Source organism: Molossus molossus, unplaced genomic scaffold (genome assembly GCF_014108415.1).
Source record: "Molossus molossus isolate mMolMol1 unplaced genomic scaffold, mMolMol1.p scaffold_m16_p_4, whole genome shotgun sequence".
Classification (NCBI taxonomy): domain Eukaryota; kingdom Metazoa; phylum Chordata; class Mammalia; order Chiroptera; family Molossidae; genus Molossus; species Molossus molossus.
Window position 1 is genome coordinate 128,079,735 of NW_023425377.1, and position 27,589 is coordinate 128,107,323.

Consider the following 27,589-nt stretch of genomic DNA (forward strand, 5'->3'; position numbering starts at 1 on the left):
CCAGGCCCCTTGCTGCGGGTCCCTCGCTTCCTTGTTCCCTGACGTCCACGAGCACAGCTGCTCCCCACCCTCACTTTCTCTCCGACTCTCCCGTGTCTCGAGATTAGGCAACATTGTTGCATGCGCCTGGCTGCTCATCGCTTTCCCTCTGAGCCGCTGTGAACAGAGTCAGTTCGCAGGGTCTCACACCCTGGTTCTCCGGACGCTCCTGGGCCCTGCACACACGCCTCCCAGGTGCACGGAGCTCCCCGGGCCCCCGCCCAGTGGGCACGGGGTGCACAGCCCAGCGGCCTCCTGGGGCAGCCCCTGTGCAGACAGGAGGACGGGACGCCCTCTTCTGAGCAGACCCCCAAGGCCCTGACCTGACTTCGCTCCTGGTGGCCTTGTGACACGGGCGTCTCCCTGACTGAGGCCGAGTTCTCTCTGTGGAGATGACCACCCTCCTCACGGGTCCACAGGACGGGCCATGGAGGCCGTCCAGTATAGCCGCTGAGCCTGGGCCCACCGAGGGCTGAGCTGTGAGTGGGAGGGAGCCTGTGGGTTCCATTGTGGTCACTCATTTCCAATGGTCCCTGAGCAGTGGGGACATGTGAGGTGCAGCTCTGTCCCCCTGAGCACGACCGTCCATGGTGAAGCTCTTGCTAAGGTGCCCATGAGAGAAGTAGCTCTGAGGAAAGTGCATTTCGAGAGTGTGAGCCACAGCTTCCCCGGGCAGGGGCGCACGCCAACAGTTCAGTGACTGTGCGGCAGCCTGGCGGGGCCAGTGCCTGTGGGCTGCGCGTCCTGGCGTCTCTGGACACACGGGGTCAGGAGGTAGGCGGGTCCGCGCCTGGGCCGTCTGCCTCGAGGTCTCGCGCGGTTGGTCAGCTCCATCGTCCCTGCAGTGCTGGTGGGGACGAGCTTGCGCTTCAATAAGCAAAGAGCAGAACTTCTCCACTGTGGGGGTGGCCGGGCCCGTGGGAGGTGGCCGGGCCCGTGGGCGTGGCCGGGCCCGTGGGCGTGGCCGGGCCCGTGGGGGTGGCCGGGCCCGTGGGCGTGGCCGGGCCCGTGGGAGGTGGTGGCCGGGCCCGTGGGAAGTGGTTGGGCCCGTGGGGGTGGCCGGGCCCGTGGGAGGTGGTGGCCGGGCCCGTGGGGGTGGCCGGGCCCATGGGGGTGGCCGGGCCCGTGGGAGGGGGTGGCCGGGCCCGTGGGAGGGGGTGGCCGGGCCCGTGGGAGGTGGCCGGGCCCGTGGGGGTGGCCGGGCTCGTGGGGGTGGCTGGGGCCGTGGGGGTGGCCGGGCCCGTGGGAGGGGGTGGCCGGGCCCGTGGGAGGGGGTGGCCGGGCCCGTGGGGGTGGCCGGAGCTCAGGAGCACGTCGGGGGCTTGTTTGTCCAGACTCCTGTCAGCGTCACCTCCCCCTTTCCGGGGACAGGGACGTGCTCCTTCTGCGGGCGCAGGGAGGGCGCCCTCCACACGGGAACTCATATCCTGCTTTTTGGTAGAACCAGGGAGATCAGAGACCCTGCCCACCCACTGCGTGGGCCCTCATGGCGTGTTTGGGGTGCGTCCTCACCCTCCACCTGTGGTCTCAGCCCCGCACCGAAAAGTGAGACCTGCCCACTGTGGCCGCGGGGTGCCCGGCCAGGCTCCTGCTGGGAAGAGCTGGGCTGTGTCCTGACCGCAGGCTCACAGAGCAGGCCCCCCTCAGCCTGAGGCCGGCGCACCTGGACACACAGCAGATAAGACGCCACAACAGCTGTGCACTGCTCCCCGTTGCCCACTGCCTCTGTGCCCGCAGGTTTCGCTGGCACGCCTGGGTACCTGTCTCCCGAGGTGCTGCGCAAGGACCCCTACGGGAAGCCCGTGGACATGTGGGCCTGTGGTAAGTGCAGCAGCTCGAGTCCTCGCCCTCCACAGCCCCGGGCACAGGAGGGCTCCAGGGCTGGTGCTGTGACTCGGGTGCCCAGCAGAGGCCTGGGATGCTGGTCTGATGGCGCCGTGAGGTCAGGGACATGGCCACTGTCACATCCGTGCCCAGGCAGCCGCACAGGGCAGGTTTGCAGAGCGCAGGCCGGTGGAGGGGGGAGGCTGCGTCTCGGAAAGAACGGACCGGACGGTCCTGTGGGCCTGACCCGACCCCGGCTGCGCAGCAGCCCAGCCCAGGAGCCCCTGGGACTCCCCTCCGTGGCCGAGCCTGGAGGAAAGGGTGGGGCAGGAATGTCCCCGGGCGGAGCCGGCCTGAGCTCTGGCTCTGGGGTGGTTTCGCCTGTGATTCTTCGCTGCTCGTCTGGGCCTGGACTGTCCCGCACTCAGGCTCTGGGCCCCTCCACGCTCGGGGAGCAGCTGGGAGGGCCCAGCCGGCTCATGTCTTAGCTGGACACCTACTGACCCACCCCTTCAGTGCCCGAGCTGGTTTCTCTGTCTGTAATGGGCTGTGTTGCCCTCCTGGAATTGTATGTGGGTCAGGGGGTACGCTTTACATGAAGATTTCATATCGCTTGCAAAGCAATTAAAATGCAAGTAGCCATATTCGACAAGGATGGGGTCTGCACTTTGTCAGAGGTGAGATCACAGGTTTCCTCCCCGCCCGAGGGTCCGGGGCATGAAATCTGCACTGTTCGGTGCCCCTGTTCACATCTACACGCTGGTGGCATCACTCGGACATTTTCTTTGCAAAAGTCAGCCCCCAGATGTTTCCACTGCGGAATTCAGCTGGCGGGCTCTGAGGGGGGCGGTGCTGCAGAGTCAGGGTGGGTGGCCAGAGCGCTGCCCTCGAACCCTGAGCGCTGGAGGGAGGGTGGTGGGTGCTCACTGGGCAGGGCCCGGGGCCTGGGCGAGGGCACCAGGGACTGACTTCATCAGGGTCTGTGCCCTGCCCCCCACCTCCGCCCTCCCCTCACTCCTTCCTACTTTCCCCTCTCCCCTCCCAGCCTAAGCCCCAGGGTTAGGGGTTAGGGGAGTGGCCGGCTCCCCACTGTGTGCTGGCACCTGGCTCAGGCAGACACGCCCAGTCAGCAGTCTGGCCAAGGAGGCTTCACACCCCATGTCCCTGCCCGCAGGGGCGGGGCCAGTGGCCGCTTGTGGGTTCCCAGCAGCACCTGCAGCAGGTGCCCAGCCCCGCCCTCTGCTGCCTTTGTCCCAGCTCCACCCTGGGGAGCCTGTGGGCTGCGGCCCTGGCTGTGGGGCTTGGGGTGTCTCCTTCCTGAGGCCAGAGCCCCTCCCCACAGCGGGTCTGGCAGCTGTGTCAGGAGCACCTGGCCCGGCCCTGCGGGAAGAAACTAGCAGCACCCCGTTCCTGCCCGGACCTTGGGGGGGGGCAGCCTGAGCCGGCAGTGGCAGGAGCCCCGCCCACAGCGCCCTCGGGGAGCCCGAGCTTTGTAAAGATCCCACCAGACATCGGTCACCTCAATGGGTGAATGGCGGTGTCTCTGGGAAAGGAATTTGCCTCTTCGCGCCCCTGTGCATTCCCCGCCTCACTCCTGGGGCTCGCGCCCTGCCTGGCGGGTCGCTGATCACGGGACTTGAGACTGAACCGCTGGGGGTTCCTCTCCACACAGGCTGTTCCCGCTCCCCAGACCCAGACCCAGAGCAGAGCTTATACGGGCCCCTTCGCTCAGCAGAGACCCTAGATAGAGGCTGCGTGACTGAGGAGAGAGTCGCTTGTTCAGTTTTAAATGTCAACCTGCAAAGTGGCTGAGATAGTACCCACACGGACAGGTGTCCATGGGAGGCCTGATCACGTCTGGGGGGTCAGGAAGCCCAGAGCCACAGGCAGGCCCCCCAGGTGCCTCCACCCACACCCACATGTCTGCAGGGGTCAACAGCCACCCCCCCCCCCCCAGCAAGCGCAGCTGGGCCCTGAGGTCTGCCCTCAGAGCGCCCTGTGCCCGGGACCTGACACCGCTGTCCTTGCCTTGCAGGCGTTGTCCTCTACATCCTGCTGGTGGGGTACCCCCCGTTCTGGGACGAGGACCAGCACAGACTCTACCAGCAGATCAAGGCCGGAGCTTACGATGTGCGTGGTAGGAGAGCTGTGCGCGGGGTCCCCGGGCCGTGAGCAGCGCCCGGCGCCCTCCCTGCAGAGGGCTCCCTGCCCTCCCCTCCCTCGGGGACAGGGCGACGAGGCCGAGTGTCCAGGGATGTGTGCCCTGTGCGTCCCCTCAGCCCCCGTCTGCTGAGATCGAAAGGAAGCACTTGGAGTCCCTAGGGAAGGGCCTGCTGCCCAAGCCTTCGGGCCGTGCGTGTGTCACTGCTTCAGAACGATCCCTCCCGTTTACTGGGCACCTGCCCGGGGCCGGCACAGGTGTGAGTCAGAGCCTTCGGCCCGTGCGTGTGCCACTGCTTCAGAACGATCCCTCCTGTTTACCGGGCACCTGCCCGGGGCCGGCACAGGTGTGAGTCAGAGCCTTCGGGCCGTGCGCGTGCCACTGCTTCAGAACGATCCCTCCTGTTTACTGGGCACCTGCCCGGGGCCGGCACAGGTGTGAGTCAGAGCCTTCGGGCCGTGCGTGTGTCACTGCTTCAGAACGATCCTCCTGTTTACCGGGCACCTGCCCGGGGCCGGCACAGGTGTGAGTCAGAGCCTTCGGGCCGTGCGCGTGTCACTGCTTCAGAACGATCCTCCTGTTTACCGGGCACCTGCCCGGGGCCGGCACAGGTGTGAGTCAGAGCCTTCGGGCCCGTGCGCGTGTCACTGCTTCAGAACGATCCTCCTGTTTACTGGGCACCTGCCCGGGGCCGGCACAGGTGTGAGTCAGAGCCTTCGGGCCGTGCGCGTGTCACTGCTTCAGAACGATCCCTCCCGTTTACCGGGCACCTGCCCGGGGCCGGCACAGGTGTGAGTCAGAGCCTTCGGCCCGTGCGCGTGTCACTGCTTCAGAACGATCCCTCCTGTTTACCGGGCACCTGCCCGGGGCCGGCACAGGTGTGAGTCAGAGCCTTCGGGCCGTGCGCGTGTCACTGCTTCAGAACGATCCTCCTGTTTACCGGGCACCTGCCCGGGGCCGGCACAGGTGTGAGTCAGAGCCTTCGGGCCGTGCGCGTGTCACTGCTTCAGAACGATCCTCCTGTTTACCCGGGCACCTGCCCGGGGCCGGCACAGGTGTGAGTCAGAGCCTTCGGGCCGTGCGCGTGTCACTGCTTCAGAACGATCCTCCTGTTTACCGGGCACCTGCCCGGGGCCGGCACAGGTGTGAGTCAGAGCCTTCGGGCCGTGCGCGTGTCACTGCTTCAGAACGATCCTCCTGTTTACCGGGCACCTGCCCGGGGCCGGCACAGGTGTGAGTCAGAGCCTTCGGGCCCGTGCGCGTGTCACTGCTTCAGAACGATCCTCCTGTTTACTGGGCACCTGCCCGGGGCCGGCACAGGTGTGAGTCAGAGCCTTCGGGCCGTGCGCGTGTCACTGCTTCAGAACGATCCCTCCCGTTTACCGGGCACCTGCCCGGGGCCGGCACAGGTGTGAGTCAGAGCCTTCGGCCCGTGCGCGTGTCACTGCTTCAGAACGATCCCTCCCGTTTACCGGGCACCTGCCCGGGGCCGGCACAGGTGTGAGTCAGAGCCTTCGGCCCGTGCGCGTGTCACTGCTTCAGAACGATCCCTCCTGTTTACTGGGCACCTGCCCGGGGGCCGGCACAGGTGTGAGTCAGGCCCGCAGGCCAGACCTCGTCTGTGTCCCTCTGACATTGGTCACGTGCACCAATGGGCTCTGCACCTCCCACTGGGAGCGGGGAGTTCGGGGGCAGATGTTTGGGAAGCACAGCCCCCTGGTGTCTCGTCCGCACGGGGGTGGTTGAGAGGAGCCTGAGCGGATGTGGCCACCGCATGTGGATCAGGGTCCGAGTCTGAAGAGTGGGGCCGTCTGTGTCCCCTCTTCGTGTGACTCTGCTCGTCGAGGCTGTTCCTGTGTCTGCAAGGCTGACCCCTCCCTGGCTGCATGTCCAGGGCCGCGAGGTCAGCGCCGGCCTGGAGGAGCGTCCAGGTGTCAGCAGGTCAGGCGCCTGCACACCAGCTGGATGCCCAGGGCGGAGGCGCGAGGACTGTGAAAGTCTGAGTTACGTTCTGTCCGGTCTGAAGGCCTGGGCCTGCTGTGACAATGTCCTACCTCGACGGCTGTTTGTGTCCTGAGGACTTAGCGCGTGTTCCTTTCATCTTGAAGCCTCCCGTCCGGGCGGGTTGTTGCCGAGGATGGGAAGGAGGGTGCTGCAGGAGCTGCACACCCCGGCTGGGGGGCACCGCTGGCCGCCAGCGGGCTGTGGTCTTAGGGAGCAGCCTCGTGCTCCTGGTCGTTCCTCGTCCTTAGCACGTCCCGCAGCCAGAGCGACAGAAGCCAGAGCCAGAGCGACGCCTGCCTGCGTGGCAGGTCCCTGGGCACCGAGGGCCCTCACTCCCCAGCCCGCCCCCTGCGGCCACGCCCGCCCGTCTTGCGACTAGAAAGCAGTTGAGCCCTTGGCCCCAGCGGCCTTCCCAGGGCTTCTGAGAGGACGGGGGTGGGGCAGGGCAGGGCCTGCTCCTCTGTTGTCCAGAAACTCAGCGACAGCGACGTGCGCTGTTCCCCACCCTCACTAAGAGGCTCCCGCTGATCCTGTGAGGGTGAGGTTGCTCGATCACCAACATTCACTGGGACACTCAGGACAAGTAGCTTGGCCGTGATGTTGTTGACACGACATGGGCTCCTCATAGCGGGCGGAGAGCTGGTCCCTCGTGAACTGGGCTCTGGGAGCCTGTGAGGCTGCCTGGGCCTGGGCAGGGCCGGCGGTGCTCCAGGCCCTTCTGGCTGCCGCCCGCGGGCCCAGGCAGAGGACCGCCTCCCCGGGCACTGGCTGCTCCGGAGCAGCAGGCGAGCCGCGCCCCGTGGGACCTGGCTCAGCATGCGGACTCCACACCTGTGACGCCCTCGCTCTGTTGATTTCTGGGAATGATTATGGGGAGAGTTGAGTAGGGTTTCACTTTCAGATCAAAGCAAAGATACTTGGAGAGGACTAAAGCATTCTCAAGTGTATTTTTTTTGTTTAAGAGCGGGAGGGAGAGAGGGGAAGAGAGAGGGAAACATCGATGTGAGAGAGACACATCAGCTGGCTGCCACCCACATGACCCCAGCTGGGGCCAGGGACAAACTGCAACCGAGGTACGTGCCCCTAGCGGGAACCGAACCCGGGTCTCTCTGGTCCGCGGGCCGACGCTCTAACCGCCGAACCAAACCAGCCAGGGCTCTCAAGTGTATTTTTCTAAACTGAAACGTGTGTACGAGATCATACACGACCTAGTCCTCATGCCCGACATGCACGATGTAAAGGTGTGCACGGCATGTCCTCATCTGCCCATCTTCTAGGCACAGTGCAGAAAGCAGACGCATGGAGACGCTCACCCCTAAGGAAACGATTGTGTGTCTGGCTGTTCTGTTCCACTGAGGGAACTTGGCTTTAACCTCTTTCAATGTATGTTTTTGAAGTTCCCATCACCAGAGTGGGACACGGTGACCCCTGAAGCCAAAGACCTCATCAACAAGATGCTGACCATCAACCCCGCCAAGCGCATCTCGGCCGCCGAGGCGCTGAAGCACCCGTGGATCTGCGTAAGTGCGGGCGCAGGCTGCGCAGCCGCCGTGGAGAGCGGCCGGCCCTTAGAACGTGGCGCAGGGATTTTAAATGGTTTTTGCAGAAAAGGATGGAATGAATTTTGACTCAAGGCATCTAACCAAGTTAATTTCATGATGGTTAGAAAGCAGTCCTGGTGGCGGGCCTGGCGCAGGGATGGCAGAGGAAGGGTCAGAGCTTCACGGGCGGAGAGAAAACGCTCCGAGGTCAGACACGCCCTGGGCGAGGAAGACAGCCCCTCGCTGTCCGTAGGCAGGTGGAGCTGGGAGGACGTTTCCGTGTGCGAGTCTGAGGCTCGGGACCGCGCACGGGCTGGGGCGCGATGTCCGGGGCAGGTCAGCTGTCAGGGCCACAGCCGCGTGCGGCAGGGAGAGGCCACCCTGCAGAAACAGGGCCGCACGCGTGTCCCAGGACGGGAGTGTGGGGCTGGCTCCCGCCCGTGCGCACTGGGCCCTGGAGCAGCCCTGGCACAGGCTCTCTCTCCACAGCAACGCTCCACGGTGGCCTCCATGATGCACAGGCAGGAGACGGTGGACTGCCTGAAGAAGTTCAACGCCCGCAGGAAGCTCAAGGTGCGGCCGCTGCCTGGGCGGGGAGTGGGCGGGTAAGGGGTGGCGGTGACCCGTGGGGGAGCTGGGAGCCACCGCAGGGAACCCCTGGAGCGTAGGGGCCGGACCGCATGCGGGTGCGCCCTTCGCGAGGGAACAGCCCCGTCAGTGAGCCTCCGCCCAGAGGCCTGCTGCTCGGGAATCCAGACCCGGACAGACCAGAACCTCCCTGAGCAGATCAGGTGGCGGCTGCTCCCTGGACAGCGTCAGGCGGGAGCCCGAGCCACACTCACCTGCCTTCTGTCTGACAGGGCGCCATCCTGACCACCATGCTGGCCACCAGGAACTTTTCAGGTGCGTGGTTCTTGTTTCTGCTCTCCTCTGGAGTCCCCTCTGTGGAACTGGGAGACGATTGGGGAGCTGTGGTTGGGGACGGAGTGTGCGTCGTGGGCTTGTACACGGCCCCTCGGCGTCCTGCTGGCTGCTGCAGGGAGGACACCCGGCAGGCGAGCTCCCCACGGGCATTGCCAGCCCGCCACTGCCCAGCCTGTGCCGGACGAAGGCCCCTGCACGCCCCCTCACTGCCACGCGCCCCCGTGCGCGTCCCTGTCGCCCCTCGATTCACCAGCCGATGTCCCGTGAAGGTCACGGTGGATGAGCTGTGTCTCATTCCGCCCGGAGGCCCAGTGAGCAAGGTCTTAGAGAGACCAGCACCGAGGAGCCCGGTTCTCAGGAGAGCACGGGGTCTCCTGGCCCCTGATGAGCACAGCAGTGGACAGCGCTCAGGCCCAGGTGGCAGAAGCTGCCCCCCAGTAGCAGCACAGGATGGGGACCAGGTCTACGAGGCGGGGGTGACCTGCTGCGGAGCCAGGTCTCCCGTGCTGGACCTCGGGGCTTCGAAGGCCCCGAGAGCCCTTGGCAGGAGCCCCTCTCCGCATCTGCTGTCTGCAGAGGTTATGAGTTCTGAGGCCCCTTCTTTGACGGACCATCTCGGAGGAGCAGCCTCCAAGTAGAATCCGGGAGGCCAGGAGCGCGGCCGTTCCCTCTGCTGGCTGTCCGCCCAGCAGGGCTGCGGCCTCATCCGGGGGTGCAGGAGCCTCGCTCTCTGGCACCTTCCCACCTGGCTGCACCGTAGGGACACCAGGGCAGCGCTGTCCCTGCCGCTCTCCCGAGGCCCCTGCTGCCCGGTCAGCCGCAGCGGGGACTCAAGGCGAGGACGCGGGCGCTCAGGGCCCAAGGGCAGTGTGTGTCCTGTCCGCTGTCCGCTCTGTGTGCGGGAGACCACAGCCTGCCCCAGCAGCTCCTCTTTAGTGAACAGTTGGTTCATGTAGTTGCCATTTATGGGGTGAATTCAATGATCTCCCTAAATATTACTTAGTGTACACTAAGTTCAGATACATTGGCACTACATTTCACTGGGGCCCAATAATCAGGGAAGCCCTTCGAGTGAGGAAGTCCACGTAGTGTCCCTGTGAGTGACGGGCTGTCTGTGTGTTGTGAAGTCTGTCCTCGGGCCTTCACTGGGCTTCTCACAATGCAGGGCCGGGTGGGGCTGCCTGTCCCTGCTCCCAGCCCCACCCTGGGCACTCACGGGCTGCGGCCCTTCCTCAGGCAGGTACAGCCCTCGCCCCGAGCTGCTGGGCACAGGAGCGGGGTGCAGCCCTGTAGAGCCACCTGTCCCCAGCGCGGGTCACAGGGCTGCTTTCCCTTTTTCTTCTCCCCTTGCGTGGGGGGTGAAGCAAGGCGACTGGAACCAGTCGCTTCCACATGTCCCAGCCCGGCCCTGTCCCGGGTCCTCTCCACCCACAGTCCATCTCTGCCGAAGCTGCAGGTCTTCTGGGGGTGGAGCACTCGCTGCAGGTCTTCTGGGGGTGGAGCATTCGCTGCAGGTCTGCTGGGGGAGGAGCACTCGCTGCAGGTCTGCTGGGGGTGGTCTCGCTGCAGGTCTGCTGGGGGTGGAGCACTCGCTGCAGGTCTGCTGGGGGTGGAGCACTCGCTGCAGGTCTTCTGGGGGTGGAGCATTCGCTGCAGGTCTGCTGGGGGAGGAGCACTCGCTGCAGGTCAGCTGGGGGTGGAGCATTCGCTGCAGGTCAGCTGGGGGTGGAGGATTCGCTGCAGGTCTTCTGGGGGTGGAGCACTCGCTGCAGGTCTTCTGGGGGTGGAGCACTCGCTGCAGGTCAGCTGGGGTTGGAGCACTCGCTGCAGGTCAGCTGGGGGTGGAGCACTCGCTGCAGGTCTGCTGGGGGAGGAGCACTCGCTGCAGGTCTGCTGGGGGTGGTCTCGCTGCAGGTCTGCTGGGGGTGGAGCACTCGCTGCAGGTCTGCTGGGGGTGGAGCACTCGCTGCAGGTCTTCTGGGGGTGGAGCATTCGCTGCAGGTCTGCTGGGGGAGGAGCACTCGCTGCAGGTCAGCTGGGGGTGGAGCATTCGCTGCAGGTCTTCTGGGGGTGGAGCACTCGCTGCAGGTCTGCTGGGGGTGGAGCACTCGCTGCAGGTCAGCTGGGGTTGGAGCACTCGCTGCAGGTCTGCTGGGGGAGGAGCACTCGCTGCAGGTCTGCTGGGGGTGGAGCACTCGCTGCAGGTCTGCTGGGGGTGGAGCACTCGCTGCAGGTCAGCTGGGGTTGGAGCATTCGCTGCAGGTCTGCTGGGGGAGGAGCATTCGCTGCAGGTCTGCTGGGGGAGGAGCACTCGCTGCAGGTCTTCTGGGGGTGGAGCACTCGCTGCAGGTCAGCTGGGGTTGGAGCATTCGCTGCAGGTCTGCTGGGGGAGGAGCACTCGCTGCAGGTCTGCTGGGGGTGGAGCACTCGCTGCAGGTCTGCTGGGGGTGGAGCACTCGCTGCAGGTCTGCTGGGGGAGGAGCACTCGCTGCAGGTCTTCTGGGGGTGGAGCACTCGCTGCAGGTCCGCTGGGGGAGGAGAATTCGCTGCAGGTCCGCTGGGGGAGGAGCACTCGCTGCAGGTCAGCTGGGGGTGGAGCACTCGCTGCAGGTCAGCTGGGGGAGGAGCACTCGCTGCAGGTCAGCTGGGGGAGGAGCACTCGCTGCAGGTCAGCTGGGGGAGGAGCACTCGCTGCAGGTCAGCTGGGGGAGGAGCACTCGCTGCAGGTCAGCTGGGGAGGAGCACTCGCTGCAGGTCAGCTGGGGGAGGAGCACTCGCTGCAGGTCAGCTGGGGGAGGAGCACTCGCTGCAGGTCAGCTGGGGGTGGAGCACTCGCTGCAGGTCAGCTGGGGGTGGAGGACTCGCTGCAGGTCAGCTGGGGGAGGAGCACTCGCTGCAGGTCAGCTGGGGGAGGAGCACTCGCTGCAGGTCAGCTGGGGGAGGAGCACTCGCTGCAGTTCCGCTGGGGTGGAGCACCTCGCTGCAGGTCCGCTGGGGGTGGAGCACTCGCTGCAGGTCCGCTGGGGGAGGAGAATTCGCTGCAGGTCCGCTGGGGGAGGAGCATTCGCTGCAGGTCAGCTGGGGGAGGAGAATTCGCTGCAGGTCAGCTGGGGGAGGAGAATTCGCTGCAGGTCAGCTGGGGGTGGAGAATTCGCTGCAGGTCAGCTGGGGGTGGAGCACTCGCTGCAGGTCAGCTGGGGGTGGAGCACTCGCTGCAGGTCAGCTGGGGGAGGAGCACTCGCTGCAGGTCAGCTGGGGGAGGAGAATTCGCTGCAGGTCCGCTGGGGAGGAGAATTCGCTGCAGGTCAGCTGGGGGTGGAGCACTCGCTGCAGGTCAGCTGGGGGTGGGAGCACTCGCTGCAGGTCAGCTGGGGGAGGAGCACTCGCTGCAGGTCAGCTGGGGGAGGAGCACTCGCTGCAGGTCAGCTGGGGAGGAGCACTCGCTGCAGGTCAGCTGGGGGAGGAGCACTCGCTGCAGGTCTGCTGGGGGAGGAGCACTCGCTGCAGGTCTGCTGGGGGAGGAGCACTCGCTGCAGGTCAGCTGGGGGGAGCCTCTCTGCAAGGGGTCTGGCTGGGGGTGAGCACTTCGCTGCAGGTCTGCTGGGGAGGAGCATTCGCTGCAGGTCTGCTGGGGGAGGAGCACTCGCTGCAGGTCCAGCTGGGGGTGGAGCACTCGCTGCAGGTCAGCTGGGGGAGGAGCAATCGCTGCAGGTCAGCTGGGGGTGGAGGACTCGCTGCAGGTCAGCTGGGGGTGATGCACTCGCTGCAGGTCAGCTGGGGGAGGAGCACTCGCTGCAGGTCAGCTGGGGGTGGAGCAACTCGCTGCAGGGTCAGCTGGGGGAGGAGCACTTCGCTGCAGGTCAGCTGGGGGAGGAGCACTGCGCTGCAGGTCAGCTGGGGGAGGAGCACTCGCTGCAGGTCAGCTGGGGGAGGAGCACTCGCTGCAGGTCAGCTGGGGGTGGAGCACTCGCTGCAGGTCAGCTGGGGGTGGAGGACTCGCTGCAGGTCAGCTGGGGGTGGAGCACTCGCTGCAGGTCAGCTGGGGGTGGAGCACTCGCTGCAGGTCAGCTGGGGGTGGAGCACTCGCTGCAGGTCAGCTGGGGGAGGAGCACTCGCTGCAGGTCAGCTGGGGGTGGAGCACTCGCTGCAGGTCAGCTGGGGGAGGAGAACTCGCTGCAGGTCCGCTGGGGGAGGAGCATTCGCTGCAGGTCCGCTGGGGGAGGAGCATTCGCTGCAGGTCAGCTGGGGGAGGAGCATTCGCTGCAGGTCAGCTGGGGGTGGAGCACTCGCTGCAGGTCTGCTGGGGGTGGAGCACTCGCTGCAGGTCAGCTGGGGGTGGAGCACTCGCTGCAGGTCAGCTGGGGGTGGAGCACTCGCTGCAGGTCCGCTGGGGGAGGAGAATTCGCTGCAGGTCCGCTGGGGGAGGAGAATTCGCTGCAGGTCAGCTGGGGGTGGAGCACTCGCTGCAGGTCAGCTGGGGGAGGAGCACTCGCTGCAGGTCAGCTGGGGGAGGAGCACTCGCTGCAGGTCAGCTGGGGGAGGAGCACTCGCTGCAGGTCAGCTGGGGGTGGAGCACTCGCTGCAGGTCAGCTGGGGGTGGAGCACTCGCTGCAGGTCCGCTGGGGGAGGAGAATTCGCTGCAGGTCCGCTGGGGGAGGAGAATTCGCTGCAGGTCAGCTGGGGGTGGAGCATTCGCTGCAGGTCAGCTGGGGGAGGAGAATTCGCTGCAGGTCAGCTGGGGGTGGAGCACTCGCTGCAGGTCAGCTGGGGGTGGAGCACTCGCTGCAGGTCAGCTGGGGGTGGAGCACTCGCTGCAGGTCTGCTGGGGGTGGAGCACTCGCTGCAGGTCTGCTGGGGGTGGAGGACTCGCTGCAGGTCAGCTGGGGGTGGAGGACTCGCTGCAGGTCTATAAAGTGCATTTTACAGAAAGTGCGGTTGTTAACGTTTTTATAAAAATGAAAAGATCTTATTTCAAGAATATATTTTTTAAAAGATGTTATTTGGCCAGAGAAGTTTTACAATAAGCTTGAGCCTGTAGAAGGAAGGTGGCAGGGCTGAGTGGCCGTCCTGTGCGCGGGCACAGGGAACTCGGCGCAGGCTCCCCGCCAGTCTGCCCCAGCCAGCAGCCCATTGCAGTGGACGCCTGGCCAGGTCTGGGTTCCACAGGAGCCGACAGAACCAGCTGCACCTGGACCGGCGCTGCACTGCGTGTCCTGTGGGCTCGGCCGGGCGCCTGCTGGCTGCGCCACGGGGGTGGTGGCCAGATGCAGCCGCTGGTTGCCTGGCCCTGGGCTCCTCTGCGTGACTCGCTAAGATGATCTTACTCTCGTTTTACAGCTGCCAAGAGTTTGCTGAAGAAACCTGACGGAGTGAAGGTGAGCGGAGCCTGTGCTCCTGAGACTGCTCGCGCCGTCTGCTGACGAGCTCGGGCCTCGCAGCCACCTGGGTCTCTGGACAGTGCGGGTTGGGTGAAACGGCACGAGGCACAGAGAGGACCATGTGCATGCCACCGAAAGTGGCACCTTGTTCTGTTCCAGGGCTGACTTTATAAGGAGGTGCTGCAGAGCTGAATGTCTGGCTCCTCTCTGGGTCCCTCCATTTCAGAGTGTCGTGGTCACTGGAGTCTGTGACACCGAAACCCTTCCCCAGTGGCCACTGAAACGTGTGGCTGACAAAGCTCACTCCCAGTTTCTCGGCGGTGCCTCTGTCGTGGCTTCTGTCCGAGGTGCTGGACGGGCTCGAGGTGCAGCTGGGGACGCCTGTTAGAAAGGGAAGAGGGCGTCTTCACGTTCTTGATTTCTAAGCAAAGTCATGCAGCCGATTTTCTGTCGAGTCCATAGGGATTCACCTGTGGACGTGGCCGAGTACCTGCGCCGTGGCTGTCCCCGAGCGTGGCCTCGGAGCTCTTTCCCCTCTTCTCTCCCCGGCAGATGGGCGCACCCGCACAACACACTGTCGTCCGAGGACGGGCCACTGTTCTAGCCTCTGAACTTGACCCAGAGTCGCTGGTCAGTTCTTTTGAAACTGTGACATGGACACGTCAGCACTGTGCCCATGCCCTCCCCTCCTCGCCACCTGTCCGTGCCACGCGGGCCACGCCCGGTGCCGGTTGTCTCCACATAGTCCCGTGTCCCAGTGAGGCCTGCCTTCTGGTCCACACAGGTGAAATGAGACACGTGACGTCTTCCAGGTGTTCCGCTCCCTGTGCCCTCTGTGCAGTTCGGGGAGGCAGAGCGCGGGGCCCAGCGAGAGACGTCACGTCCCCCTGTAGAGAGATGTCCGGACGTCTCGCTCACTCAGCTCCTCCTGAAGACAGACACTCCGCGGCCGTGGTGTTTCCCCCCTTCTCTGACTGGTCAGGTCAGGACAGGAAGTGCAGTTGGAGTGTTCAGGTGGTGGTGAGGTCCCCGCCTGCCAGGTACCTTTCCTCTGAGTGTTCACACCTGCCCACCTGCGTACCACGTGGCGAAAGGAGGTCAGCCTTAGGCAGCTGGCAGGACACTGTCCCACAGTCACATGGCGGCGTTTGAACTTGGAACCGATTGTCTCCATAAGTAGACAGTCTGCACCCTTGTTGGTGTGGCGTCAGAGGGTCTCTTACAAGGACCAAGTCCAGGCCTCTTGGAGCTGAAGAGACCGAGATGCAGTTCATGTCTGTTGACTGACGAGCGAGAACAACTGTGTGGGTGATGATGGCGATGACTGGGGTGGGGGTGACTGCTCTTCCGACGCCCTGAGACGCCCCGCGTGGCGTCTGTGACCAGTGCACAGCGACCTCGTGGTGGCCACCCAGTGACACAGCTGGAAGCTGAACACACAGCTCCCGGGATTGGGCCTACCTGCTGCGCCTCACAGGAGTGACTCAGCGCGTCCTTTAAGTGATGGCGTCGACGTAGTTTTTTTTTTTAAAGAAAAATACTCGGCCTCTGTAATATAAAATAACGGCACCTCCCAGCCGGAGCGCCAGGTTTCGCGTTGGTGTGCAGGCGCCCCTCCCGAGCCCTCCTGAGGCTCAGCTCCCTGCCTCAGAACTCTGCTGCGGCCCCAGCCAGCCGGCAGCACAGAAACCTTCGGAAGACTTCCCAGAGCACAGGGACCATCGAGCGGATTGACAGAATGTTCTTTTTTCTTTATTGATTTGAGAGAGGGAGAGAGAGAGAAACATCGATGAGAGAGAACATCGACTGGCCGCCTCCTGCGCGCCCCCCACTGGGGATCAGGCCCACAACCTGGGCATGTGCCCTGACCGGGAATTGAACCAGGACCTCTTGGTGCAGGGTCGACGCTCAACCACTGAGCCACACCGGCCGGGCTGTGCACTTTTATTTAAAGAAAAGTTTTGAACGAACTATCTGCCAAAGACAGATTGATGCTGGAAGAGTTTCCGGTGGGGCACCCACAGCCTTGTCTGCCCTCCGGCGCGTAGCAGAGCACAGCTCAACGGGGTGGGGGCGCCACAGGCCATAGCTGAGGTCCAGGCCCAGCCAGGTGTGAACAGGAGAGAGAATTTCCAGAAATTCCAAACAGTTACTTGGTGTCACTTCTTGTAAATACTCTTTGGTATCATTTTTTTATGCAGTGTTTTTTTTTTTTAAGTCTTATGTACATCTATACTAAAATTGTGGGGTGTGTTCCTTTAGATAATGTGTAAACAAAATACCTAGAGAATCTAGTTCAAGAAAACAGGTTGATTCTGCTGGTTGATAACCACACTGTAAGTCGTCTTGCATGAGTTTAGATGCTTAGTACTTCCTTCTGTGGCTCTTCAAGCCCAGACTGAGTCACGGTCCACATTGCTCCTGTCCACAGAGTCTCCCTGGCCCATGGCAAACCCCGACCTGGGTGGCTTCACGGTGTGGCCCGCAGGGACCGCGGTGTCTTCCGGAAGGTCGGCCCAGCTGTTAGGGAAGGCCCGACACGCCCAGGGCGTCTGCAGTCCCGCAGTGAGAACACAGTGCTCCCCTCTCAGATGCTGTGAACAGTAAAATCACGTTACAATCAGAATGCAGCGAAGAGTCCGTTTGCCCATTTATAATTGAAGGCATAGTTTATAAAGGAGACCCAGATTTGTCACTTAAAATAGATCATCAAACCTGCGTTTCATCAGGAGAGCTAAGTTCTAACTGGATGCCCACACACGGTGATGACGGCCCCAGTGATGTTGGTCTGTGGTGAGTTCAGGCTCCAGAACGTAGTGGAACGAGGGACAAGTCCATAGTGTGAGCATTGGAGGCCAGGGACACAGCGACTCGGGGAGTGTGGGCCGGGCATGTTCAGTCCCTGCCCTGGATTCAGCAGCTCCTGGAGCCGCTCTGTGTCTGTCCACTGGGGGCCCAGCCAGGCCACTTGGCACCCACCTCCAGGTCCGCAGCCCGTGGTGACAGCACCGCTGTGCCGTCAGTGGCCTTCAGGTGTGGGTTGCGGGACCCTCCATCTCGTGCCGGCATCTGCACGCACACGCCGCGGCAGAGCCTCTCGACCAGGGCTTTAAGGCGTGTCTTTCTGTTTCTGCGACCCACAGATAAACAGCAGAGCCAACGTGGTAACTAGCCCCAAAGAGAACGCCCCCGCCCCGGCGCTGGTACAGCCGGCTCGCCCTTGCACGCTCCTCCGCTGTCCTCGTCTGCACGTGCTGCCGGGCTTGGGTTTGCTTTCGGTTTGCTTTCCGAGAGACGGACAAGCTCGTTGTCTGCTCTTCTTTTCGTGAAGGTGGCTGTCAGGCGGTGTGTTGCTCACGAGATGCCTCATCCCACGGTCGAGCGACGCACGCAGCTCGGTCTCCGCAGAGACGTGTGCATGTGCCCGCGATGCAGGCGGCTGCCGCCGGCGGCTGCTGCTGGAGGCTGAGCGGGGCTGGCACCACCAGCTCAGGGCAGCTGCAGACCTCCCAGGGCCCTGCCGCACGCTGCCGGCCTGTGCGACCAGGAGGCCTGGGCAGTGACGTCAGCACGTCCTGGTCTTTTAATGAAGTGACCACTGTTTCACTTCACTCCAGAGAACAAGGCCCACAGCACAGAGCTGAGTCCTCGCCGCAGTCTGTCCATCTGTCCCGCACAGTCGCCAGCAGGGCAGCTGCACACGTCAAGGCAGCGACGTGTGGACATCCGAGGTTCGGATGCTGGGATTCGTGCTCTGAGCTCTGCACTCTGTCCCATGTTTGAATCTGTGAATTTCAGAAACATCTGATTCTTTACTGTCCTCTGTGCCGTTATCCTAGGTGAATCCAAAACGGTCAGGGACTCTGCCTCGGGCCAGCACGGTCAGTCTCCAGCGTTCTGGGGACGGACTCGTCCAGATGGCGGGTCACGCTCCTGGCACAGGGCCGAGCACAGGGCTGCAGGGCAGGTGCGGGGCCGGAGGAGCTCTGAGCAGTGCCGTCTGGCCGCAGGGCGCCCCCGGCTGCAGGGACGCAGCCCACAGGCATCGTGCGGGGCCAGCGCCCTCGAGGGCGCAGCGCCTGCTCCGCTCGGAACAGTGCTCCAGTCTTCTGGTCGAGAGCAGTAGGGAGAACAACCTTCTTCCTGGAGAAACCTGGCTTCGCGAGCACATCGTCCGTGCCCATAGCACAGAAGGTTTCTATCAGAGTTAACAGGGTCGTGGTGACTCTGTGATTAGTTCTAGAACCCTATGAATGAACCTTTTAAATGTTTTTTGGAATTTCTCATGGACTTTTGAATATATTCTCTTGGACAGTGCTCTTCTAAGTGTGGTCCGATGGCTCTAGGCTTCCAAGGGCGTCTGTCTGTGCATGAGCCATGGTGCCAACCACATAATCCACTGGAAAACACCTTCCGAGGTGTGCAGCCCTCTCCGAGCTCTGCCCTGCAGTGTCCTTGGGCAGCCTTGCGGGACAGACGGGACAGGCCCTCGCTGCAGGGGAGACGACAGCTCTGCAGGTGGGGTGCGGTGCCGGCCCCGCAGGGCTCCAGCCCCAGAGCCGGTCTGTGTGCGATGAGTCGGCCTTTGCATGCGGCTGCTGGGCACTGGCCCAGGGCTGACCAGAGACCTCCCAGCCCAGACCTCGGTGCTGGGGCCTCTGACGTGTTAACGCCGCTTCCGCTGTCCCTGTGGTTCCGGGGCTGGCTCCCTGCTCTGCCCGCACTCAGAACCTGCCGTGAGACTGTTCTTCTCTGTTTTGTTCTCACCCAGGAGCCCCAAACTACTGTCATCCACAACCCTGACGGAAACAAGGTACGCAGAGGACTCAGCGCTGTCTCGCTCGGAAGGGCTGCACATCTCTTAGATGTGCAGAGCGAGCTTGGTGGTCTGAACACAGGGAAGGACATCCCTGCCCTTCTTCTGCCACACTTTCTCTCGGGCCTAATTTATCCAGCAGCACCCACATTTCTTCAAAACCAAAAAGAATGATGACTTGAAGGAGAATGGGTGGCCCCATAGTCAATACAGTCGGGCGACAGCGCTTGTGTGTGAGGGGCCGACCCCAGCCGGTCGCATGCCCGTGTTCTGCATGGAGTGCTCGTTCCTTGCTGTGGCGTTTCGCTGGCCTCGGAAACAGCGAGGTCATAGGATCTGTTTAGTTTGATGTTGCTTTTGAGTTTGTTCTGTTGTTACAGTGATTTTCTTTCAATTCTCTGTTGGTGGTGTTTTTGTTGTTTGGCATGAAATTTGAAGAAAATAGAGTTTCGCTTCTTAGGAAATATGTTGTTGTTTTTTTAATTACATGCATTTCAGTGACAGACCTTTGACTATGCCAAGGGAGCAGCGTTCCCTGTCCATGTGAACTGCTCACACAGAGGGCTCGCTGAGGGCGTGCGTGTGTCTGAGCGCTGGCACCGGCGCTGACCCCACGCACTCCCAGTCCTGCGCGGGGCGGCCTGGGTCTGGCTGCTCCTCGCTGCTCCCCGCAGCGTCCACGCCAGAAAACACCTTTCCTCTGGGTTCACGTTTGGGTGATCAATATTAAAATCATTAAAAACCGCAAAGTGTTATATTTTTTATTACGAGATGTATCTGTAGTCATGACACTGAGAATGTTCTGGATCAGTGATTTTCAACCTTTTTCACCTCACCAATTATTAAAACTCTGCAGCTCACCAAAAAAATTTTTTTTTCACTATCTGACCAAAAAAGAGCCCCCCAAAATAGGTGTAATTTTGATTCGCTCACATCGGACAGCTATCGTGGTGTCGGCTGCGGTCATTTTTTATTTGACAACCTAAGGGGAAGGCAGTCGGTGCCCGAGTAAGTGGCCGGGTGCTGTGGGTCCCAACGAGCCGTGGGCCCACCACTGGAAGTCGCTGTTCCGAGTCCCTGGACACGTGAGCCAGTCAGGAGCGTCCCCCGCGAGCTGTGTGTTTGCAGTGTCGTTGGCCAGGGGAGGCCACGCGCACAGCGGGGGGACACTCGGGGGCCTGCCGCTGTGGCAGTGGCTCACGTGGACCAGTCTGTCCGTCCGTGCCGGGCTCACTCCATCGCGAGCTGCAGTGGGAGCGCCAGGCCACGCTCAGCGCATGGAGACTGGTTTTGTGTGACGAGACTCCGGACACATGTCTGATTTGTCCGTCCCTTTGGTCTAAGTGTTCTCTGTTAGTTATGTGCATTGATCACCTTTTGACTATTGAATTTCTAAAAGGACACTGGTGTTTGCATCCTTTTGCAGAATCTGCTGATTTTAGAACTTTGTTTCCAATGTTCTGTCTCTCGGCTTTGATCTCTGGAGTAGAACATTGTGTCTTACAAACATCAGTAGATTCCTTTGGCGGGAAATGCGCTGATGCCGGACAGTCTGCCAGGCCCTGTGAGGAAGGGCAGGCTGTCCGCGCAGTGCCCTCCAGGTGTGCCCCCTTCCTCAGCCTCACAGAGACAGCTCTGTCTGGGCGTCAGGGCGGGCTTCTCAGATCACTAGAAACGAAGGAAAAAATCTAATTGTCCTAGAAGATAAACGGCTCATGTCATCCGCTGTGCTGGTCACTACGTGGACGCCCGCCGACGCGTGCTCGCACCTTAGCACCTGCGTCCCCCGGCGGAGCTCGGGAAGGCTCCCCTCTCTGGGAGGAGCGAGGCGGGCGGACCGCCCTGCACTGCGGAGGGGCTGCTGGCTGACCTGATACTCGTGCTGTTCCAGGTTCAGATTCATGAGGCTGAGAGAGTCGTTTCTCACAAACAGAGAAAAGCACACCTCGTGGGCACTGTGACCCAGACCTGGCCTCAGACAGCTCTTGCAGAGGGGGGCCCACTCAGCTGCCCCTCCTCCGAGGCCGGGCAGCGAGCCCCTGTGTGAACGTCTGCAGAGGTCAGCCTGGCCTCCGTCAAAGCCACAGGACGCACGGCCCATGCATGTCCGGGCTGCACACGGCGGGCGCTGTGCATGGTGTGTGCAGACTCACCCGTGTTCTCAGAGGGCAGCGGCCGAGCCGTTCACTGTCTGCAGCTAAAGTGTGTTCTCTCCCCGCAGGAGTCCACAGAGAGCTCCAACACGACGATCGAGGACGAGGACGTGAAAGGTACACCAGGGCCCGGGCCAGGCCGCCTGCCGACCCCGCGGTGTCTGGGCCGGGCCTCCGTGGCCGTGTCTTCCCCCCACTAGTGTCTCAGCAGGGTTTTGATTACAGGGCGGGTTTTGTCCGTTTTTCTCGCACTGTATTCTTTTCTGTCTCAAACTAGAGACAACAGGTGGGAAATCCCAGCACACGTGATTTTAATCAGTAGGGGCGATTACAAACATGGTGGAACTGTGACTGTGCCAGTCGGGGTGTGAGCACGGCGGGGAAGTGCCAGGCGTGGTCAGTACATGTCCTTCCACACGCGCTGTGAACAACGCGGATCCGTTCAGGTTTGGGGAAGGGCTGCTGAGCCCCATCTCGTGGGAGCTGGAGTCGGGGATGCCCAGGCACCTCTCTCGGGCTCCGCCACAGTGTGCGCCGCTGCCCCGCCCCAAGGGCTCCTCCGCGCGGACATCTCTTCTGGGTTCTACGAGATTCCCCTCGGTGTCCATGGACGTTTGTCCTGCAGACTTAGCGGATGAAGTAGTCTGTCTGTCTGTGCTTTGAGGTGTGACCGGGTGTCCTGCCCCGTGGCTGTGGACTTGAGCAGAAGGCCGCAGCCGTGACCGGAGAGTCGGCCTGGCGCAGGCACCAGCAGGCTGAGCTGTCTGTTCGCGTGGCGCTCGGGCGCCCAGAGCGGCGGAGTGCAGGGCTCCGGTGGCCGTCGGGTCTGTTAGGTCAGAAGACGTCACAGGGCTCCGGCTCGAGCCCGTCACACTGCTGTGTTTTCTTTAAAAGCAAGTGCTCCCCGAAAACAGTTCTAGGTCACATCCTTGTAGCCTGTGCCTCTGACCATGGTGCGCACTGACCCACAGAGCCTCTCTCCGTCCCCTCTCCCCCCCGTGTCTGTCCACGCGTCTGCGCTGCTCCCGCTGCCGGGCCTCCCACTGCCCCTTCTGTGACCCCAGTCCTGGACAGCGCGGCCCTGTGTCCAGGCCGTCAGCAGACCCCCGTCCCTTCTTCCTCACACAGTCTGGCTTCCTGAGGGGCTGCTGCCAACCCGCCGCCCTCTCCGGGGCCCGGCCCTGGTGCCAGCAGCTTCCCGCCTGCACGGTCGGCGACACATGGACAGGCCGGGTCACGGCCTGCTCTGCCCTGCGCCCTGCAGCGGCTGCGAAGCCCTGGGGGACGTCCCTCCCTGCCCGGCCGCCCGGCCCCTGTGGGAGTCCAGTGAGAAGCGGATGGTCTCAGTCTGCCTTCATCTTCAGCGCTAAGCAGGTGCCGGTGGATGCGTGAGCTTCACAGCACTTCTCGAAGTCTTGAGTGGAAATCTGGTGACTTCTAAGTCTTCCGTTTAAGTGAAATGTTACAGATTATTACACCAGTGAACTCCAAATCTTGACAGGCTTGATTTTAAAAGCACAACAATGGAAATCACTCTCCCAGACGTGAACCAACACGGCGAACCAGACCCTGAGATGAGAGTGAGCCCCAGAACCAGGGGACACCCCGCGGCGCGAGCCCGGAAGGACCCAGTGTGCTTGTCTGCCCCAGAGCTCGGCCCTGCCAGGGCCGCTCGGCTGCCGGAGGCCCTGGGACAGGGGCAGCGCGGGGACCTGCTGCGCTGACCGACCGTCCGCCCCGTCCTGCAGCCGTCAGCCAGCTGCTTGGCAAGTTCAGAGGCATTTTAGGGGCTTCCCTTAAGTTTACGATTTCAAAACATTGACTCAGGCACCGGGGCTGGACGCAGACGAGAGCCCGAGCGGGGCCCAGCCTCTGCCTCTGAGTGCCAGGGGGTGGACCCCCGCCAGCCCCCACCTCCCACCCCCACCCCCCAGCCTCCGCCCCCATCTTGGCGCCTGGTGCCGCAGGCTCAGGTGCAGAAGTCGGCTGAACACAGCCCCACACTGACAAGCAGCCTACAGATGGGATCGCTTGGCTGGGCTGACGCCCCCGGACACGCTGGGCTGACACCCCCGGACACGCTGGGCTGACGCCCCCGGACACGCTGGGCTCTTAATTGTGTAACTTGGTCGCAATAAGTGAATCTCCAGGCTGAGTCCCTGAAGGGCTCGCTGTGGACGTTCTGCCACCGTTTCGGTGACGATCTACCCGCCCAGTGAGGTCCGTTCACGGCCCGAGCGCATCACAGGCCTGCCCGGCTCCGGGGTGAGGCCTCAGAGCAAGTATTCCAGCTCTTCACACCGACCCATCCACCAGAACGAGGCGAAGAGGGGCACCCCCAGGAAGGGAGGCTGTGTGCGGGGGCAGGCCCCAGGAGGGCTCGGCGCCTGTGTCGCTGAGAGCGGGTGGGGAGGGCGCCCAGTGGGGAGCCTGGGAATGGCCGGAGCTCAGACACAGGAGCAGAGCCCCCCCCGACCCTGGACGGGGAGCCCTGCACTGTGCCCGTGAGGGCGGAGGCGGGGGGGCCGTGTGTCTGGCTGGGAATGGCCGGAGCGCAGACACAGGAGCAGAGCCCCCCCCGACCCTGGACGGGGAGCCCTGCACTGTGCCCGTGAGGGCGGAGGCGGGGGGGCTGTGTGTCTGGCTGGGAGTGGCCCGGAGCGCAGGGCCCAGACACAGGAGCAGAGCACCCCCGCGACCCTGGACGGGGAGCCCTGCACTGTACCCGTGAGGGCGGAGGCAGGAGGGGCCGTGTGTCTGGCTGGGCCGCTTCACGGGCTACGTGGACCAGGTCCGGGCTGGAGGCCCTGGTGCAGACGGGCTGGAGGAAGGGTCTGGAAAGGAGATGACGGCTGGACTCACGGGACAGAGAATGTCGATGGTGGAGATGGGCCGAAGGGAGCCCTGAGCGCCGAGGAGGCCGCGGGCCCTGGAGGACCGGCAGCGGGACGTCCAGGAGAGGAGGGACGCCGGTGGCCAGGGAGAGAGGCCCGCTCGGACTTGGGAGGGCGGGGCCGCAGCTGGGCCCGGGCATCTCTTGTCCTTGGCCTGATGTGTGTCTCCTACCTTCCCTCCCAAGCCTCTTACGACAGAGCAGCCAGGATCGTGAGCTCATGATGCTCAGCGCTCAGCTCTGGTAGCAGATGCTCACGCTCCTCAGGTCCCCGTGGCACCAGCCCCAACCGCCCGACCTCTGTCACCAGTGTTTCCTTTCCAGCCTGTGCGTCCCCCAGTTGGCCGCCGAGTGCTGCCCGTGACCCCTTGGCTCCTTTGCCCAGGGCGTAAGCACCCGGGTCCCCAAGGCATCACAGGGGCATCTGGTCGCCCTGGGCACCACCCCTGAGCACGGTGCCAGTAGAGGGCCATGGGCTGGCCAGCATGTCCTCTGGTCTGAGTGAGGGGCCAGCACCCCACTCTCCAAGCCCTGCTGTGCTCGGACCGGGACCTCCCAGAAGGGACCCTGACCCAGCGGAGAGCCCCAAGGGGCAGCCACCTTATGTCCCTGTTGCCTTTTTCTTGTGAGTTTTGAAAACCAACATGATTTCCTAACCCGTACGTTTGTCGTGTTGCCACTGAGCAAACCAAGTAGCTGTCGATGTGAACGGGCCAGCGAGGAGGCGGCTGGGCCTTCCCTGACCTCGCCCTCCAGGTGCCTTGTGTCCTGGAGCTGGTCGGCTCCAGGGGCCACTGCGGGGCTGTGGCAGGGGACCCAAGCGCTGGGCGTTCCCAGCCCCTGCAGGTCCTGCCGCTCAGCCAGGGGAGGCAGCTGGGGTGGGTGTGGGGCCGAGCAACCCTGAGCTCACCTCCGTGGTGGTGGTTCTTTATTATCAACCTGACACACTTCATGACCACTTTGTGGACACCATCATTTCATAAGGTCGCCGTGCAGGCTCAGTGAGTGAGGTGAGGTTCACAGACGTCATGTTCAGTCAGGAACGCCACCACCTAGGAGACGGGGATTACAGGCCTGGTGGGAACTAGCTTCTCAGGGCTCAGCGCCCTTGGAGGTGCAGACTGGTCGCCCTCCATCAGTAATGGACCAAAGTGCCCTGCACTCTTCTTGTGACATGTCAGCATCGCTGCCACGGGGCCACGGGGCCAAGGGGCCGGCTGAGGATGTAGCCCATGTTCCTGAAACAGAACTCGGCGACGTGGAATTTCAGTACGAGCTCACCCGTTCGTTCGACGAGTGAGAGAAGCATGTTGCTGATGTTGGCCGATGAGGGTGGAGATCATGGAGCACCACAGGGCATCACGGGGCCCACGGAGCATCATGGCATCAGGGAGCACCATGAGGCACCACGGGGCACCACAGAGTATCATGGAGCACACAGGGCATCATGGAGCACCACGGCACCACGGAGCACATGGCACCACGGAGCACACGAGGCAACACGGAGCATCACAGAACACACAGGGAACCACTGAGCACCATGGCATCACAGAGCACCACAGGGCATCACGGAGCACATGATGCACCACGGGACACATGAGGAACCATGGAACATACCGGGAACCACAGAGCACCATGGCATCACGGAGGACACGCACCACGGAGCACACGGAACACCACGATGCTTCACAGAGCACACGCACCACGGAACACACGGGGCATCACGGAACACACGAGGCATCAAGGAGCACACAGTACACGCTGGGTCAAGCTGCTGGAGGATGCAGAGAGAGCACATGTTCTTCACCCATCGGAGCTTCCCACGTGGGCAGGAGGACGGGTCACAGTGAGCAGGTGATCGTGTTACCCGAGGTCTGCTGTCGGACCGCGAGGAGATGGCCCATGGGCCTGGGCAGGGAAAGGCTCGTGGGTGAGGTCACCAGAAAAGAATTTGCCCGACCGGTAGGATCTGAGCCAAGCTGACATTCATCACGGCAGGTGTCCCACGTGCAGTCTGTGCCGACAGCAGGCGGGGACATCCCTCTGAGTCGCAGCCACAGCCACGATGGAGTCGCGTGGACAGAGGGCCACACGTCCGTATGGTGGCAGCTTCGGGGTCGGCGCCCTCCGTGGAGCTGGCGGGCCAAGCTGTGGAAGTGCAGGTGCCAGGTGCCGAAGGCCGTGGCTCCGCTGAAACGGCTGCACCCCGGGCAGCTGTCCCCCGACAAGCGGGGCCGGCCGTGTGCTTCCCCAGGGTGTGCGCCTGGGTCCTCGGGGGGCTGAGCAGCGCTGGCCCTGACCTGCGGTGCGAGCGGCCGAGAGGGTGCGGCACTGCGCACAAGGTGGGGAGCAGTTCCCGGGAGGCCGCGTGTGAGCGGCGCCCGAGTAGGAAGTGGCGGTGTGGGGTGTGGCTCCGTCCTCAGTTCTCACCGGCTCCGTCTCTTTGTCTTTAGCTCGGAAGCAGGAGATCATCAAAGTCACTGAGCAGCTGATCGAAGCCATCAACAATGGCGACTTTGAGGCATACACGTGAGTACACGCGTGACTGCCCTCACGCTCCGCGTGGGTGCTGCTCAGCACACTGGGTCCCTTGTGTCTAAGCCCAGGCCTGACGTGTCAGCAGCAGTTTTATTTCAAGGTGCAAAGGACATACGTGCCCCGGAGAGAAGTGCGTGTACTCAGGGTTCCCTGAGACGAGAGGGCGTCTGATGGGAACGGGCTCTGCGCACGGAGGGGAGTCGCAGGCAGAGACACAGGCAGGGAGCACGGAGAGGACACGCTGCCTTAGAAACTCCTTGCAGCTCGGGGGGTGTAGGCAGGGGGTGGAGAAGGTGTGTGGGAAGGGGGTGGGGAAGGGGGTGCTGGAACAGGGTGCAGGAACGGGGTGCAGGAATGGGGTGTGGGGGTGCGGGAAGAGGGTGGGGAACGGGGTGCGGGAAGGGGGTGGAGAAGGCGTGCGGGAAGGGGGTGCGGGAGACATCCAGCAGCAGCTCAGCTCGACTACATCGTCCTCTCCCAGTTTGCTCTCTGGGTGGATGTGCGAGTCAGCGGGTCTCAGCCTCCCTGCACCAGCAGCTGGTCCCTCTGGGATGAAAGAGCGAAATGCAAAGGGCCGGAACCCGATCTCGAGGAAGAGCTCCCTGAGGGTCAGCGCAGGGCAGTGGCCCGGGTGGAGAGGACGTGAGCAGCGCCCAGCAAGGGGAGAGGCTCGACTGCACAGACACGGCCGGGTCAGAGCTCACTGCCGCGGCGCAAGGTCCAGAGGCGGACGCGTCCCGTGGCTGTGCAGGCTGCAGGGAGCACGTCGTACGTCCCCGCGGCGCTCACCGGTGATGCTGCTGGTAAAAGTGTAGCGCGGCCGTGGCCATGGCCTCAAGTCCAAAACATGGGCAAAGACTGCACACAGATGTGGATCGAAGCAACATGCGAACAGTGAGAGAATGGGAACAACTTCTGTGTCCAGCACGTGGTCACCGTGAGGGCCGGTGCCTCTGGGACACTGGGCCCCGGCAGAACACTTGTGACGTGGTCACCGGAGGACAGGCAGGCTGTGACCGTGTCCAGAACAGTTCCAGCCACGTGAGGAGAAGCAAGACGGGTGGGAAATGCACATTGTTTTCGGAAAAGCACAGAAATGGCCTTTGGGGAGCAGGTGGGTTTTGCTGCTGTTTCCCAGTTTCATGGAACAAGCAAACATCACCTTCCTCGTCGGCTGCAAACAGCACCACACAGAGCGAGGGACCGTGTAAGTGAAGTCGCACCCAGCACCGCCCTCGGGTTCCGCGTGCAAACAGGCGTGTGTGTGCGCGTCAGCTCTGTGCTGTGACCTCGAGTGTCCTCGCAAGGAAGGGCCGCA

General features: G+C 63.1%; 1 protein-coding gene across 5 annotated transcripts in view; it reads left to right on the forward strand.

Annotated features, from left to right (window-relative positions):
* The window catches only part of CAMK2D (calcium/calmodulin dependent protein kinase II delta), a 132,606-nt gene that overhangs the window by 97,071 nt on the left and 7,946 nt on the right, over positions 1-27,589 (forward strand). For 2 of the 5 annotated variants that reach the window (XM_036239605.1, XM_036239608.1), the window contains exons 8-17: positions 1,777-1,860; positions 3,899-3,993; positions 7,426-7,548; positions 8,059-8,142; positions 8,430-8,472; positions 13,831-13,868; positions 17,015-17,074; positions 18,643-18,684; positions 20,909-20,957; positions 26,187-26,262. In XM_036239605.1, the coding sequence (XP_036095498.1) occupies positions 1,777-1,860; positions 3,899-3,993; positions 7,426-7,548; positions 8,059-8,142; positions 8,430-8,472; positions 13,831-13,868; positions 17,015-17,074; positions 18,643-18,684; positions 20,909-20,957; positions 26,187-26,262 (694 nt within the window). The remainder of the gene's footprint in view (positions 1-1,776; positions 1,861-3,898; positions 3,994-7,425; positions 7,549-8,058; positions 8,143-8,429; positions 8,473-13,830; positions 13,869-17,014; positions 17,075-18,642; positions 18,685-20,908; positions 20,958-26,186; positions 26,263-27,589) is intronic. The other 3 variants (XM_036239606.1, XM_036239607.1, XM_036239609.1) reach the window with 3 other exon arrangements.